Source organism: Pituophis catenifer, unplaced genomic scaffold, assembly GCF_029215685.1.
Source record: "Pituophis catenifer annectens isolate HBS135680 unplaced genomic scaffold, rPitCat1.0.hap2 SCAF_8, whole genome shotgun sequence".
In the NCBI taxonomy this organism is placed as follows: Eukaryota; Metazoa; Chordata; class Lepidosauria; order Squamata; family Colubridae; genus Pituophis; species Pituophis catenifer.
In genome coordinates this window covers 57,675,724-57,691,929 of record NW_027256888.1, presented here as the reverse complement: position 1 = coordinate 57,691,929, position 16,206 = coordinate 57,675,724, and the positions used below count along the sequence as shown (strand labels likewise).

General features: G+C 35.3%; 1 protein-coding gene across 1 annotated transcript in view; it reads left to right on the top strand.

Moving 5' to 3' along the window:
• ANK2 (ankyrin 2) overlaps nucleotides 1–16,206 on the top strand; it is a 181,699-nt gene that overhangs the window by 143,777 nt on the left and 21,716 nt on the right. The window contains exons 33-36 of the mRNA XM_070948372.1: nucleotides 1,184–1,309; nucleotides 4,427–4,549; nucleotides 6,031–6,063; nucleotides 7,685–7,706. Coding sequence (XP_070804473.1) covers nucleotides 1,184–1,309; nucleotides 4,427–4,549; nucleotides 6,031–6,063; nucleotides 7,685–7,706 — 304 coding nt within the window. The remainder of the gene's footprint in view (nucleotides 1–1,183; nucleotides 1,310–4,426; nucleotides 4,550–6,030; nucleotides 6,064–7,684; nucleotides 7,707–16,206) is intronic.

Below are 16,206 nucleotides of genomic sequence, written 5' to 3'. Positions count from 1 at the left end.
CGGGACATCACAGCAAGGGCATCATTGGGGTGGTCTGGGGTGGAGATGTATAGCTATGTGTCATCAGCATATTGATGAACACTCACCCCGAAACCACGGATGATCTCGCCTAGCGGTTTTACATAAATGTTGAACAGAAGTGGTGAGACGACTGACCCTTGTGGCACCCCACAAATAAGGTGCCTCGAGGTCGACCTCTGCCCCCCTGCCAACACAAACTGCGAATGGTCAGAGAGGAAGGATATGCTTCCCACCTTTGTTCATGTGGAGTAGGTATTACTAAATTTTCTTTTTACTTTCATACTTTGATTTTTGAAAAGATACTTCCACATTTTAATTAAGTTCCTATCAGTCTATCCTTACTATTTATTGCTGAATCAGAATCTCTTTAAATGTTGGAACATCTATTGTGCTGCATGCAGAACCCATCAGAAGTTGAATATTTTATCTTAGTTACGTATTTTTGACAGTTTCTTTTTTGCTTTACTATGGTTTTTGGTTGTTGCCCATTACAAAGCAGTACATGAATTAAAAACATAGGGAGGTAATCCTATTAAGCTTTTCTAATTTATGGTATTCTGTTTACATTTGATTTAATCAATTAAAATTTATTTAACCAATTTTGTTGTATACATGATGTACAATGACAATAAAGGCTTTGAATTTAATCAGATTTAAATAATTTTCATAGATAGATAGATAGATAGATAGATAGATAGATAGATAGATAGATTGATTGATTTTATTGACAAACTGTGTAAAAAATTAGGAAAGAAAAAAGACCATTTCCTAAAATGTTTGAGCATTTTACATTGGATTGAGGACATATTGCATATATGAAATGTTTTATTTAATTACTAAGAAATGTTGATTGTCTGGAAATAATAATTTATTTATATATATTTAGAATCTCTTGCATACATTTTAATCCATATTTGCTCCTGCTGTTTATTTACAATTGCAGTGGGGTGAGCTCTTGCATGTTGGCTTATAGTCTTGCTGGCCACATGACCATGAAAATGTCTCTGAACACTGGCTCCATCAGCAACTGGGACAGGGGAAACCTTTTTCTTTATATTAATAACTTTTTTTTTAATAAGGCTAACAATATGTTCTAATTTAGCAAAAATAAATATAAGAACAAAATTAAGGAACGTTTTATTTTCTTATTAATTATGTGTAGGTATTAGAAGGAAAACCTATATTTGTGGACTGCTTTGGGAATTTAGTACCATTAATAAAGAGTGGCCAACATCATATATTCAGTTTTTATGCCTTCAAAGAAAACAGACTTCCATTGTTTGTCAAGGTAATTTTGATATAAATATAAATATGTATAATTTTGATATAAATATATATGTTGAGTTTGGTTTTATTTTATTTCAATACCAGTAATAAAGTTATATTGTGTTGGTTTCTGTTGTTTACCATTGGGAAAAGGTGGAGGTAAGTGACAAAAAAACCCCCCAATACTATGATAATTAAATTTTTAAAGGTCAACTGTCTATATCAGGGGAACTCTCCAATATTACAAAATATTAGTTACCTGTTCTGTGTTTTAATTTCTTTTGGGTTCTCTTCTTCCGTCTCAGAATGATACCCTGTTCCTCTTGAATAATTAACTTTTCTTTCATCTATTTGCTTTGCAGTTTGATCCACAGTCCCTTTATGACCAATTTAGTGTATTTTTTTTCTACTCATTATTATATTCAGTTCACATTCAATCAACATCCATACATTCTGTAATTCATATTTTTACCATATAGATTTCTTAAGAATCTTATTTCCAGTATGTTCAGCTTATTGTGGTTTTTGTGGCACAACCAATGCTCACTTTCATATAACAAAGTCAGCTGAAACAATCCTTATACTCTGCTTCTTTTAATAAACATTCATTTGTTGCCATATATTACTCATTATTGGCATTTGTAGAGTTTGTAATTGTCTGTCCTGATAACATTCTATCAACATATACAAATCCACGTAATTGTTTAAGCTTTTTGCCATTTATACATAACTTGCAATTATTCACTCCATTTTCCCATCAAATTCCACTGCCTTAGTCTTTGATACTATAATTTTCAGATCCATATTGCTCTGTATAGAATCATGCAATCACTAAGGTTCTCAGTCAACATTTGTTTAATTTCCATTGTTTGACATATTACTCCCGCTCAAATATGTAAAATATTCCACACACATTTTGGCACTTTGTAATATAATTATTTTGATTTTGTTCTAAGTAGTTTCAAATCCTCTTCCCATATATCCACTTTCTATGTATTCTGTTAGGAAATTAGTCTGTCTTTAACATTGTTTTATATAGAAGATAGACGATATCTTCTTGCAATCTTTTTACATTCGCTCATGTTTCTTTCCTTTTCTAGTATATCCATTTTTTTCCAGGAGACAATCTTGACATTCTGTCCCATATATAGAATCTTTTTTTTTTTTTTGTATCCTATATTAAGGTCTTTTCTTGTATCCTTTATTAGGGTCTTTTTGAAACAAACAGAACTTTTTCTAAACACATACTCACTGAATAGATATAATGCTGTTTTGTTCTTGGATATATGAATGACCAATCATTTTTTGAAGTCTCTTGACTTGTTCTTATTCAGCCAATAATGGAACCTAGCAAAGTTCCCACCACACTCCTCTGAATTCCATTCATTCCTAGGACTGCATAACTTTTTCCAGATTTCATCCCTAGTTCTTTCATTATCACCATTCTTTAGACATGGCCACCATTGTCAACCCATGTATTTGTATTTTCAAACCTACTTGTAGCAAGCTGGATAACCACAGTTTATCTTTTGATTCATAATTAAACCTTCACCTCCACTTTGTTGTAAATATTCATTAACTCAATTTCAAATGTTGCATTATTTTATTTCCGAAGACCAGTTATACAAATGACCAAATAAAATCAGAAAAAAGAAAATTTTGTCAGGTGAGGTTGGAAGTTAACTGTTGCCTCTTTTTAATATCTGCAACATTACATTTGACTTCCATGTAGGTAGTTTTATGATACGAGTTTGGAAATACAAGTTGGATATAAAAACCAGACATTTTCCCAGGTGCAGTTAATAAGAGATGGTCCTTTTGAAGATGCTTATAAAATTTAGCAGAAAAAAGGACATGTAGCATCATACTGATCAAATTCCTTGTGACTGAAGAATATATCATGTGATGATGGGAGGATTTGCCTGGCCCTGAAAAATACTTTCCTCAGGCTAAAGAAAGTTAGGGTGTGCAATATCCTAAACTCTGACAGAGTTAACTGATTGAACATTGTTTGATGTAGCTCAGTATTTTTAATCTTATCTTTTTGACCAGAGCATAGTCCAAAATTAATAAGAAATCTACAGCCTCGCAGATATTCTTCCTGTTCTATTGCCTTTGTCCATGAAGGGAAACAATCAGCAGCTAAAACTAGCAATAGCAACTCTATAGAAAAAGGAAGTCCAAATATTTCCAACATGCTTGAGTACAATGTTGCCTGAATACAATGTTGGGGTATCATATAGTATGGCAAATAATGACCTTAAAACTTGGTTTGTATTTTTGGGAGGCATTTTCTTCATATGTAGGTAAACCTGAACTGCATAAAATATTTAGTATTTTAGCTTTAAAAAGACTAGTATTTTAGCTATATCAGTTTATATCATTTGGAATAAAGTAAACTTTGCGTAGCCTGCTGAAATCATGACTTGCTGAATATATTCATTATAGACTTTCCAGGATCTGTTGTCATGAAAAACTACTACTAAATATTTAAAGCAGTATATCTGTTCAGTCCTGTTCTGGTAAATTATACAAGTTTGTTGTGTTAGGGTTTTGACAAAATACATGAGTTTAGCTCTCTGGTAATCTATGTCTAAGCTGATTATGATACAGTGATGTACAAATATTCTCACTATACATTCAAGCATAATAGTTTACAAGACCTGCAGCCTTAGGCACATGAAAATTTGGGGAGCAACACTGCTTAATAAGATCAGACTATCTTCATTCAGATTTATAGTATTTAATTCTGCCTGGTCTCATTCATAGCCATGCTTTTTATCTTTTCATTTTAAGTCACATTAAGTGACACACTAAATGACAACACAGTAACGGTTGTCATCAGATGGGCCCTCCACCACTCATCATGCTTTAGTCAACTAAAGATTTCACCTTTAATTCTATCTGTGACATGCAGTAATACTTGCTGAGTAAGAAAAGTACTGATTATTTCTGGCATATTTTTTGCCAGCATATCATAACTAAAACCCAGCTTTATTCCTTGCAAGTTAGGATTTCTCCTTAAGATATGACTTTGGAATCCAATACACTATTGCCCATATTCACCAACAAAGAGATACATGCAGTACTGACATGTTCAGAGTGTTGGGTTTGAATTCCTGCTATTTTTCTGCACTAGGTTCGGGATACAACACAAGAATCTTGTGGACGTCTATCATTTATGAAAGAGCCTAAATCTTCAAGAGGTCTGGTACATCAAGCTATCTGCAATCTGAATATCACATTACCAATATACACAAAGGTACTCCCCAGTTAAAATATAACCTGCTTATACACTTACACTTCTACATTGTAATTTAAGATACACTAAACTTGTTCTATAGTTTTGTACTTTTCACAAATTTAAAATTACATAGCATTATGTAAATATCCATGATTTAATATCACATATTTGGGGTGCATAAATTATGTAGCATTCTTTCCTGTCAGAGGATCTCTAGTTTCCTTGAGTGTTGAGAGTCATATACCGTATTTTTCAGAGTATAAGACGCCCTGGAGTATAAGACGCACCTAACTTTTTTGGTGAGGAAAAGAAGAAAAAGAAATGTTCCTCTGCACAATTTTGTCTTGTTGCAGCAAACAGCAAACATACTGCTCTACTTTCATTTTCATTTTCAGCATAGCTTGATTAGCCCAAGGGGGGGAAAAAATCTGCTCCAGCAATTTACCTCTTTGCAGCAAGCAGCAGAGCCCTGTGCAAAACAGCTGAGAGCAAATCAGCTGAGAGTCGGCAGGCCAATCCAATCAACTTGTGCTAATTAGGCTGTGCTGAAGCAGAAAGGAGCTGTTTTTTCTTGCTGTTTGCTTGCAAGGAGGTAACTGCTGCGAGGCAGAGGCCAAAGGGTGGGGGCCAGTGGATGGGCGGGGCTACATTTGGTGTGTAAGATGCACCTAAATTTTCACCCCCCTTTAGGGGGGGGAAAGGTCCTTCTTATACTCCGAAAAATACGGTATATGTCTCAACACTATATGGAAGCAATGGCTCATGAGGATGAGTTAACGTTTATCAATAATCTGTAACAACCAACATTGTTAACACTCACTCATTAAGCCATTTTTGTGTGCATTTGCATGCATAGTGAACTTGATTAGCAGGATAATGCTGGACAATTTTTTCTTTTTTAAAAAAATTAAAACTGTAAAATAGATTTGGTATTTGGCATTTTTTATTTATAGCTTTCTTACTCAGCCCCAAACTAATTGGCTTATTTTCCAGCTTTATGTTGTTCATAGATGACTTGTATAGTTAGTTAAATAAACAGGAAAATTGTATGAGAAACCACATGCAAATATTCTAACTTTCAATGTAATTCGAACATAGCAACATTAAATTTGAAACTTAACTAGTGATACAAATATAAATCTATACTAATGCTTACATTTTCTCATTGTTATTTTTAAGAAGTTATCTTTAAGAAACTTTTCTACACAGATTGAATTTTGGCATATTTGAGAAACAGTGTTGTAAGTTCAATACATAATAAACAAAAAATCCCAACATGAAATAGCTTTTCTTCTTCGAACTTACTTGAATCCCCATTTTTCTTAACTAAACCAACTTTCCTGTTCTCTTTTCTTTCCTTCTTAGGAGAAAGTGCAAAAATTGTTTTCATTATGTATTCTTACCAATTAAATGTGTCCAGAAATCATACTTTTCCTTTAATTGCATCCTATCTTTCCTTGCTCTGTTTTTCTTTTCTTGCATGGCATATTGGATTAAAGGAATCAGAATCAGATCAAGAACAGGAAGAAGAGGTAACTTTGCTAATTCTGCTGTAAAATTGCTAGGATAAGGATCTAAATTGGAAAAGAGCAGTTAGTTGAATGCCAGATGACTTTATGTCAAGTATGAACTTATTGCCTATTGACTAGAAGTGGCCCCATCTCAAATCAATTATTTCATGTAAATATTGACCAAGTTTCATAAGCCCTTTGCAATCAATCCAGTTATAAACTATCTAGAATCCATATTTATTCCATTACATTTTCTGTTTTGGAAAGAGAGGAGAGATTAACTGAAAGGGAAAAAGAAATATATATTTATAAGCAGTAAATGTTAATTGCTAATTTGAACCAATATATATTACCAATGAACAAGACACATATACAATTTACAAGTAAATTATCTAAATATATAAAATTTATATCTGTAAGTTAGCTAAGCTACTTTAATAACATAGCGCATATACAACTTAGTCCACTCCACTGGTTCTGAAGTGAAAGCTTAATGATGTCCTCAAAGGATAATGAAAGTTCAAGCTATAGCTGATTTAACTTTTTATATTTACATCCTTGTAGTTGAGGTGAGTTTGTTCTTTTAGCAATTTTATCCAGGAATAAATGTCAAGCAAACAATAATTAGAAAGAAAGGATGTCTTTTCTTTAAGTTCTTAGAATCTTTTATAATTTCTAAAATTAACTGCAATTGTCGAGTATTTCAGGTAATTGGAGTCATTTATTGTAATTTGTCTCCATTATAATTACCTTTGCAACAGTGCAAAATGACCTGAATTGCAGTTAGCAAAACTGTTCCCTATTGAGTTATTTTGATGAAATAATTTTTCTCATAAGGCTTTTATAGCAACATGCAGACAATGGATAATTATTAAAAGCAAAAAAGTTTTAAAAAATTGCAGGGGCAAAGTTTTAAAATTTTAGTGGGAAGTGATTCTCTGTAAATATAAAAACATGAATTAACATCTTCAGTTGCTGACCAATAAAGAACATATAAATAAATAGGCATATAAATAAAAATAGAATATTCAAAAGTAATTATTTGTAAAAGAAAATACAAAGAATAAAAATATAGAAGAATAAATAGCATGTAAAATAGATGATTCAAAATTCTCTAGCAAAACATGGCAAAAATATAAATATAAATGCTTTGAATCTTAAAAGAAGATCTTTAGACTATTTCTAGCTATATTGTATGTCACCATTTTTGCTACTAACCTCTCAAAATACTTTCCTAAGTGCAGGTTAAAAATAACCCACTTTCCATTTCTGAATTATTTACCATCTCACTCTGTCCAGTTCAATGGCTTGTGCCCTCACTTTTTAACATCCAGTATAATAAATACAGTGAATTAATCATTAGTATTGTGTGTATAAATTAAAATTCATGATCTCTAAGACTTAAAAGCATGGCTAATTCCACCACTCTAAGTAACTAACTTAACTGCAATCCTAAGAATATTTATTAAGAAGAAAATGAATTCAGTTTGGTTCTTTGTATGAGAATATTTAGAATTGAGCTGTTAATGTCATGTGCATTTCTAAAATGAAAGATTGTAGCCTAGGTCTAGTTCAGAGTAGTTTCCATTGGTTATTGTAACATCATGTTTCTATAACACATTCATTCTTTGTTTTCTTTCAGACTGACATGACATCAGAAAAACGTAAGATTTTAACAAAACTATTATGATGTGCATGAATTATCTAATAAAGCATGAAAGGGATTGCAAACTTTAATTGCCACGGGTGATCATATTAACTTTATAAATATAAGTTTATAATACCCTAACTATAGTCTTTAGATGAAACCTGTTATTTGTTATTAATAATTTAAAATATTTAAAATATTTAGTTCATCTAAGCATTCTTGTTTTTTTTTAATTACCTGGTAACCCTGCTATTGCTGTTAGCCCTCTATATTGTAACACCTTCTCCCTCTTATTTTAAGTACGTGACCTGAATTCATTTCATTTCATAAACTAATTACAGTATCACTTTTAAAAATTAAAATATTCAAACTGTCAAAACTCGTCATGAAATTACTCACATGAAAATGCTTAGGTGCTAGTATAAAAGTGATACTGTTGAAAGTAACAAAGATCTTTAAACCATCTATCTATGTCTTAATACTCTGGTGAAGTATTTCTGTGAAGATTTTTTATCTCTTAGAATTTTGTTTGCTGGAAATGAAGTATTTTTGCCACAAATGAGGATAAAGTTAGGTATCTTTATGAGGATAAAGATAGCTGCTGAAAAGTATACAGAGAATTAAGTCACATTACAGAAATAGGTAGTTGAGACTAGTAATCCAACAACCCTATCTAAATCAATGTAATATAGTATGTGGGAGTGACCTTGGGAGACAAGGCAAAGAGAGCAATGTAGGGAACAATTAGATAAAGGCAGCTGAGCCTTCAGCAGGAATGTGGATGGGGTAAGAGGCTGGGAAGAGTCCCTCCCCAGTTTCTTGGACTGTAAAGGGAGAGAAATATACATACAAGATTTGTTAAGGTAACTTTATAGTAAAGTAGAATTAGCCCAGCTGATTGTGTTTGCTGTCTGGTTTACCTTATAAGGTTGTCAATCAGCCGCTAACTCAGTCAAATCTTATTTGACAGTTGCAGTAGCTAAATCACACCTTGTTATTTGGGGAATACTGAGTCCCTAATCCACTTTATTCATATATACCATTTTTTTTTTAAATTTGATTTATATGCCGCCCTTCTCCGGAGACTCAGGGCGGCTTACAGTGCGTTAAGCAATAGCCTTCATACTTTTGTATATTTTATACAAAGTCAGCTTATTGCCCCCACAAACTGGGTCCTCAATTTACCTACCTTAGAAAGGACCTCTTCCTTTCATGACCTCTTCTATTAGCAGAGAACTAGTAAGCTTTCATCAATAGCAGTTACAATGAACTCTTCAATATCACAAAAGATCCACAGCAACCCAGAAAAAAAGATTAAGAAAAACAAGTTGAATATATACAAATAGCATTAGGCACATCTCTAATATCCACAGCTCACAGCCACAGCGGGTTGATCATGAAAAAAGACAGATTAACAAACTAAATTAGAAATAGCTATATAATCCTTGATTTCTCTAAGGGGAGCTTTACTGCAAAACTTTTTAATCTTTATTCTTGTCATATCCAATGGTTTTTTCCAAATCAGATATGAAGTATATAGGATATACTGGATATAGAAAGTCAAACTTCACCACAGTATTTTCCACGTGATTTAATTCCATTTTAATTTTTAACCTTTAAGTTTTATTGGGCTTCTTTTAATGTAAGAATAGTTACCCTGCAATGTATGCAACAGCTTTGCTTTGCATGGAAATAACTTGGCTTACATATATATCTATATATGTATGTATATATCGTGTGTATGTTTGTGTCTGTATATCTCAGTATGAATGTTTCTGGTTGCCATTCATTACATTTTCTCCCTGAACATTTGAATTCTCTGTTCTGTGATGGTGGTGTTTTAATTATCCCCCCTCCCCTTATTTTTCCATCTTATTTACTTATTTATTTCAATATGAGGATGTTCCAAAGTAGGACCATGCCTCTTGAAATAGGTCTTGTATCTGTGTCATTATTTGGATGTAAGATTCCCCTTAGATGAAATGCCGGTTTGCAGCTACCTCAGATATCACTGTATTTCATTTATTGTAAAGTATTGTAGAATTAAATATAAATATAGATATTTTACTTTGATTATTGAATAATGTTTATATAATAACTAATTATGGTTCTGAAGTTTGCTACCACTGGCTTTCTCTTTGAGGATATCAGTTTTCAACCAATTACAATCCTTCTTTTGTTCTGTTTTTATTTGAGCATTGATCTGTAACATCCGAACAATCTTGAGATATCTATTTTTGTGTAAATTCCACACTTTCTTTTCCTTTCCTTAATTTGTTTTTATGGTGTCTTGGTTTATAAAAGCTTTGGTGTTTGTGTGTATGGATGTGTTGGACTGCAAAAACTAAGCAAGTTATTTCCTGCTTACTTTCCTTTTCAGTTTTCCCTATTAGCTTTGCTTTGCTTTTTTTTTTTCCACCATCAGATTTGTGGACCCACCATTCCCAGACCATTTTGTTGATCCTCCTACTGCTGCAATCAAAAACAGTCATTTCAATCCTGATTACATTTGACAATCTCTATTTTTGATTTCCATTTATTTCCAATGTTTTCCCCTATTTCCATCAAAGATGATGACGAAACAGAATCTACAGAAACATCTGTCCTGAAAAGCCATCTTGTCAATGATGTTCCTGTCCTAGCAAGTCCAGATTTGCTGTCTGAAGTCTCTGAGATGAAACAAGATTTGATAAAAATGACTGTAATTTTGACAACAGACTCTTCTGAAAAAACAGATTCTATTAAGGTGAAAGATCTTACAAAAGCTGCAGATGAAGAGCCTGGAGAACCATTTGAAATTGTGGAAAGAGTTAAAGAAGACTTGGAAAAAGTGAATGAAATTCTAAGAAGTGGGAGCTGCCCCAAAGAAAAGCCAGCTATGCAGAGATCTGCTTCGGAAAAAAAGTTGGTGGAAGAAGATTGGGTTCTTTTAAGTGATGAAGAAATTGAAGAGGCCAAGCAAAATGTTCCTTTGGAAGTTTGTGAGCCTATTTGTGTAGAAAATAGAATAGGCAAAGGAAAATCAAAGAAAGAAACAAAAGATATGACAGGAATGATTGATTATCTCAGCGAGGATCTAAAAGTTTATGTGTCTTTGAATGAAGTGCAACCGAAGACATTTCAAGAAGACATAGTAGAAGAAAGATTTGAAGCTGTTGTTGTAAGCAGAGGTTCTGAAGCAGATAAACAAGACAAAAAGAAGCAAGATCAATGCAAACCTACCCTGGAAATTAAAAAACCTGTTAGAAAGAAATTAAAAGATAAATTAAATCTAAAGGTTGAAGATACCCAAGGAAAGGATAAGTCTTTAGGGCTAGACAAAGTCAGTTCAGAGGAATCTTTAGATGAAGAACAACTATTAACTATTGCAGAGCCTATGAAAGATACTGCTGTGTCTCCAGTTATAGAAGAAACCCCTATTGGATCAATTAAAGATAAAGTGAAAGCTCTTCAGAAGCGAGTAGAAGATGAACAGAAAGGCCGTTCAAAGTTGCCAGTTCGACTTCAAGGAAAAGAGGGATCTGAGAAGCCTGTTACAAAGCCATCACAGACTAAAAAGATCATTTGTAAAACAAAACCTCCAGGTTCTCCCTCTTCCACAAAGACTTTAGCTTCTCCACCAGCCACAAAGATTCCACCTTCTCCAAAAACTTCTGCTGCTTCTTCCTCCCCTTCTAAACTGTCATCTCCTTCTACTAAGAAGCCAGCTGTTTCTCCTACCACAAAAAAACCAACTCTTTCTCCCACGTCAAGGAAGCCACCAGTTTCTCCCACAGTTAAAAAGCCATCAGTTTCTCCCACAGCTAAAAAGCCTCCTGTTTCTCCTACATCCAAGAAACCTTCTGTGTCACCATCTTCTAAAACAGAAAGAATTGAAGAAACTATGTCTGTTCGTGAACTAATGAAAGCTTTCCAGTCAGGTCAAGATCCATCAAAGCATAAAGCTGGACTTTTTGAGCATAAGTCTGCAAAGCAGAAACAACAGGATTCTGACAAAGGGACAAGTAAAAAAGGAGCTAGTCAAGCAGAAAGTGAAAAGAAGCTAGCATTAACCTCTAGAGACACACATAAAAAAGACAGTCCTAAAAGCAAAAAGAACCAGGAACCTCAGACAGAGGTAGGTTTGCAATCTAAAAAAATAACGCAGAGTATACCTCATATAACCTTGAAGAAAGATTTAATCACAAAATCACAGAGTGACAGAAAAAAAGAACCTCCTGTCATTGTTGAAGAAAAATCCAAAGATGTAGCCCTGACATTTGATGACCAAGGAGATACTGAACTTCAGATTAGTCCAAATAGAAAGACATCAACTGATTTTTCTGATGTCATAAAAGAAGAGCTGGAAGATAATGATAAATACCAACAGTTGCGGCATATTTCAATTACAGAGGAAGGTGAGCTTCACTTAGATCAAGTTCTGACCAGTCCATTCAATGTTACATTTCCATCAGAATATGTGAAAGATGGGTTTTTGCCCACACTCTCCTTGCAAAGTGGTGCTTTGGATGGCAGCTCAGAAAGTCTTAAGCATGAAGGCATAGCAGACTCTCCAATTGGTAGCCTGCTTGATGGAACTCCCCAGAACAGCTCTGAGGAAAGTTATAAGCATGAGGGCTTGGCAGAAACTCCAGAAACAAGCCCCGAGAGCCTTCCATTTTCATCTAAGAAAACAGAAACTGCTGACCAGACGGAAGAAATTATATTAGCCAGTGCAGAGCTGAGGACATCAGAAACGCATTCAGAAAGGGGGCTTTCTCCAACAGAAAAAGAAATTACTATTTGTGACAAAGACCTAAAAGAAACCACAGAATCCCATTCCCATCATATTTCAGAAGAACCCTCCAAAGGCCTAGATTCTAGCTCAACTCTGATTGATAAAGATGCTCTCCATGATAAATCATCAGTGCTGGCAGATCAAAGACATTTAACTAAATTAACTGAATCAACTGATTCTTTTATTGAAAAAGATGAGGACACATCCTTTGAGCCATATACTATTAGCAGAGGACTAGAGCTTTCATTTCCTAGCCAGGAGGGAGAAGGTCTTAGCCCAGCTGCAGATGAATCCATAGCTATAAGTCATAAAGATTCATTGGAAGCAAGCCCAGTGTTGGAAGATAATTCTTCACGTAAAACACCTGATTCCCTTGAGCCTAGTCCAACCAAAGAATCCCCCTGTCGTGATTCTCTGGAAAGTAGCCCTGTAGAACAGAAATCAAAGGCTGGCTTCTTTCCAGGTCCTGGTCCAATTCAGGCTATCCCTGCTAAAGCTGAAAACTTCCCAGAACTAGCACCTGTACGATCTAGACTCTTACGTGACCCTGATGGAAGCGCCGAAGATGACAGTTTAGAACAAACATCTCTTTTGGAGAGCTCAGGAAAAAGTCCTCTTTCACCTGAGACTCCTAGCTCTGAAGAAATTAGTTATGAAATCACACCAAAAATAACTGAATCACAGATTCTTGCAAATATACCCAAGTCCGCAGTAATTCCCGAGGTTAATGAAGAGCCAGAAGATGATTCAGAAGATGAACCAAAGAGAAGATACACTCCAGAAGAGGAGATGTTTAAAATGGTGGCCAAAATTAAGATGTTTGATGAGATGGAACAGGAAGCAAAACAGAAGAGGGACTATAGAAAGGATTTCAAACAAGATGATATTATTTCAGCTTCTGATTTAGAAGGTGCTTCTGAAACTAAAAGGCTGCCTTCAACAACTCTAGAAGATAATGCTTTATCTACAATAGTGACTTCTGGAGTTGTATCTAGAAAGAGCTCTTCATCCTCAGAAAGTGAGCCAGAATTAACAAAGCTGAAAAAAGAAGCTGATTCTGGGCTGTTAATGGAACCTACAATGAGACTGCAACCTTCTTCACCTCATCTTTCCAATATGGATTCCAGTTCCAGTCCTGAAGAGACAGGATTTCAGCCTATTGAGTCTAAGCAGCAAGCATTCAGTACTGAGGAGGATAACACAGAATCTGATAAACCAACTGAGGAAACCAAAATGTCGTGTGATACTTCACTTGCTTCTGATGCCAGCATCATCGCACAGGCTAGCGAATCAAAGTGCTATAGTACAGATGAGAGTGACACAGTTAGCCCTAATGGCCCTAAGATGCCACCTGAGGAATCTTTCTACCATTCTGCTGATGATGATGCTCAAAAAATAACTGAGTTATATGAAACTTCAGTGGCATCATACCAGCAGGATGATTCTTTAAAAGATAGTGTAGCATCTGAAGGAGTAATACCAAATGACTTAGTTAGCATGGGAGGAACTTCAGAGGGCTCCTGTACATCTGGCACTTCTCATTGCTGTGTTTCACAAAATGATGTACTGGCTACTAATGTTTCACCTGACCACTCCCCTTTGGGAAGTGATATGGCTGGAACAGATCACAGGTTAGAGATGACAGACAGGGCTTTTCCTAGCATAGAGCACACCACAAAATATTCATCTCCAACAACCCCAAAAAATAAATATGAAAGTGATATAGAAGAATTTGGCAAAAGCAGTGCTTTGCCTATAACAAGCCCTTATGAAAATGTCCCTTCACAACATTTTTTTACTAATGATGAAATTAGTAGAGAAATTAATTTAAAAACAAAAATAGACCAGTCATCTGAGGAAGATTATTCTGATAAAGAAAAAACTAAAATGGCTGAAGGTACAAGCATGAATTCTTTTTATAGAACACTATCAGAAGGTTCTGAAGTTCAGGTCCCAGAAGGTGTTTGTATAGAGATAGAATCCAAGCAAATGGACAATTTTCAGAAAAGACCATCTTCGACATCAGTCTCTACATCACTTGATGAAGCTGCTCTACAAGGTATCAGGCATGAAGCTGAAGAAATGATTAGCCAAGTAATTATAACTAGGACAGATGTGGATTCTGACAAGTGGAGTCAAATTCGTGAAGATGATGATGCTTTTGAGGCTAGAGTGAAGGAGGAAGAACAAAAAATATTTGGCTTAATGGTAGACAGGAGATCACAAGGCACCACACCTGATACAACACCAGCCAGAACACCTACTGAAGATGGGACTCCTTCCAGTGAACCAAATCCCTTTCTTTTCCAGGAAGGAAAATTGTTTGAAATGACAAGGAGTGGTGCCATTGATATGACGAAAAGGAATTATTCTGATGAAAGCTTAGACTTTTTCCAGATGGGGGAGCCATCTCAGGAAGAAGTGTCATTATCTGAAGAAATGAGAGAAGCTGAAGGCCTAGAATGTCCCCCTGAGGAACAATCTTTCATTTCAGTTGCACCTTCTGAATTTAATAAAGCAGAAACAGCTGTGAAAAGTCCCCTTATATCTGTATCAGAGGATGAAACCGCTGCTTTATGTAGCACAAAAGAAGATGTTAAATCTCGAATTCCTATTAAAATGGGTATTTCAGCCTCTTCAAAATCACCAAAGAAAGAAATAACAGCAGCTGATCATGACCTTCCCTCTAGTGATACATTTGATAGCTCCCAGATGCCTTGTCCTATCTCTCCTGATCAGACAGTGATTGATGTACACTTAAATTTTTCCACAGTCACTAGGTCTGTTTGTGCTGAAAAAGAAGATGATTCCCCAGATTCCTCCCCAGAAGAACAGAAATCTGTGATTGAAATCCCCACAGCTGCCATGGAGAGTGTGCCTTGTAGTGAAAGCAAATCCAAAATCCCCATTAGGGCTACTCCATCTACATTCCCATCATCAGATAAGTCAGAAGCTGAGAGCCTTCCTTCTGTTGGCGTCATAGACAGCCTGGAAGAACCACAGGATGATGCTTCCAAACCAAAATCTAAAATTCCAGTTAAGGCAATTTTTCAAAGAGGTGAGCAAGAATCTTTAGAGACAGAAACACCTGCCTGGCAGTCAGAATCAGCTAAAGTCCCTGATGTAACCTGCAAAGTACCTATGAAACAAGACATTAGGAGCAAATCTGAATCTGATGCCAGTGCCTCCATGGACTCAAAAGCTAAGCATTCAGTCAAAGCTAGAAGTTGCACTGAGGCAGAAGCAGAGACCAGAGAGAGGGTGGGGGAGATGAAGCTTGAACTAGAATCAGATGAGCTGATGACTGCCCGACCAAAGATATTTTCTTCACGATTACCTGTTAAGAGCAGAAGTGCCTCAACTTCCCGAAATGCTGTTAGTCCCTCAAAAGAAAGTAAGGAACATTTTTTTGACCTTTACAAAAATTCTATAGAATTCTTTGAGGAGATTAGCGATGAAGCTTCCAAGTTAGTGGATAGACTTACACAGTCAGAGAGAGAACAAGAATTAGTTTCAGATGATGAAAGTAGTAGTGCCCTAGAAGTTTCGGTTATTGAAAATGTGCCATCCATTGAGACCCAGCAGTCACTTGCCGAGGACATCTTTGACACCAGGCCCATTTGGGATGAGTCCATTGAGACTCTGATTGAACGTATTCCTGATGAAAATGTCCCTGACCATGTTGAAGGTATTTGCCAGCCACTGGGTTCCCTTTGCTACGCATGTCATAAATCGCAAG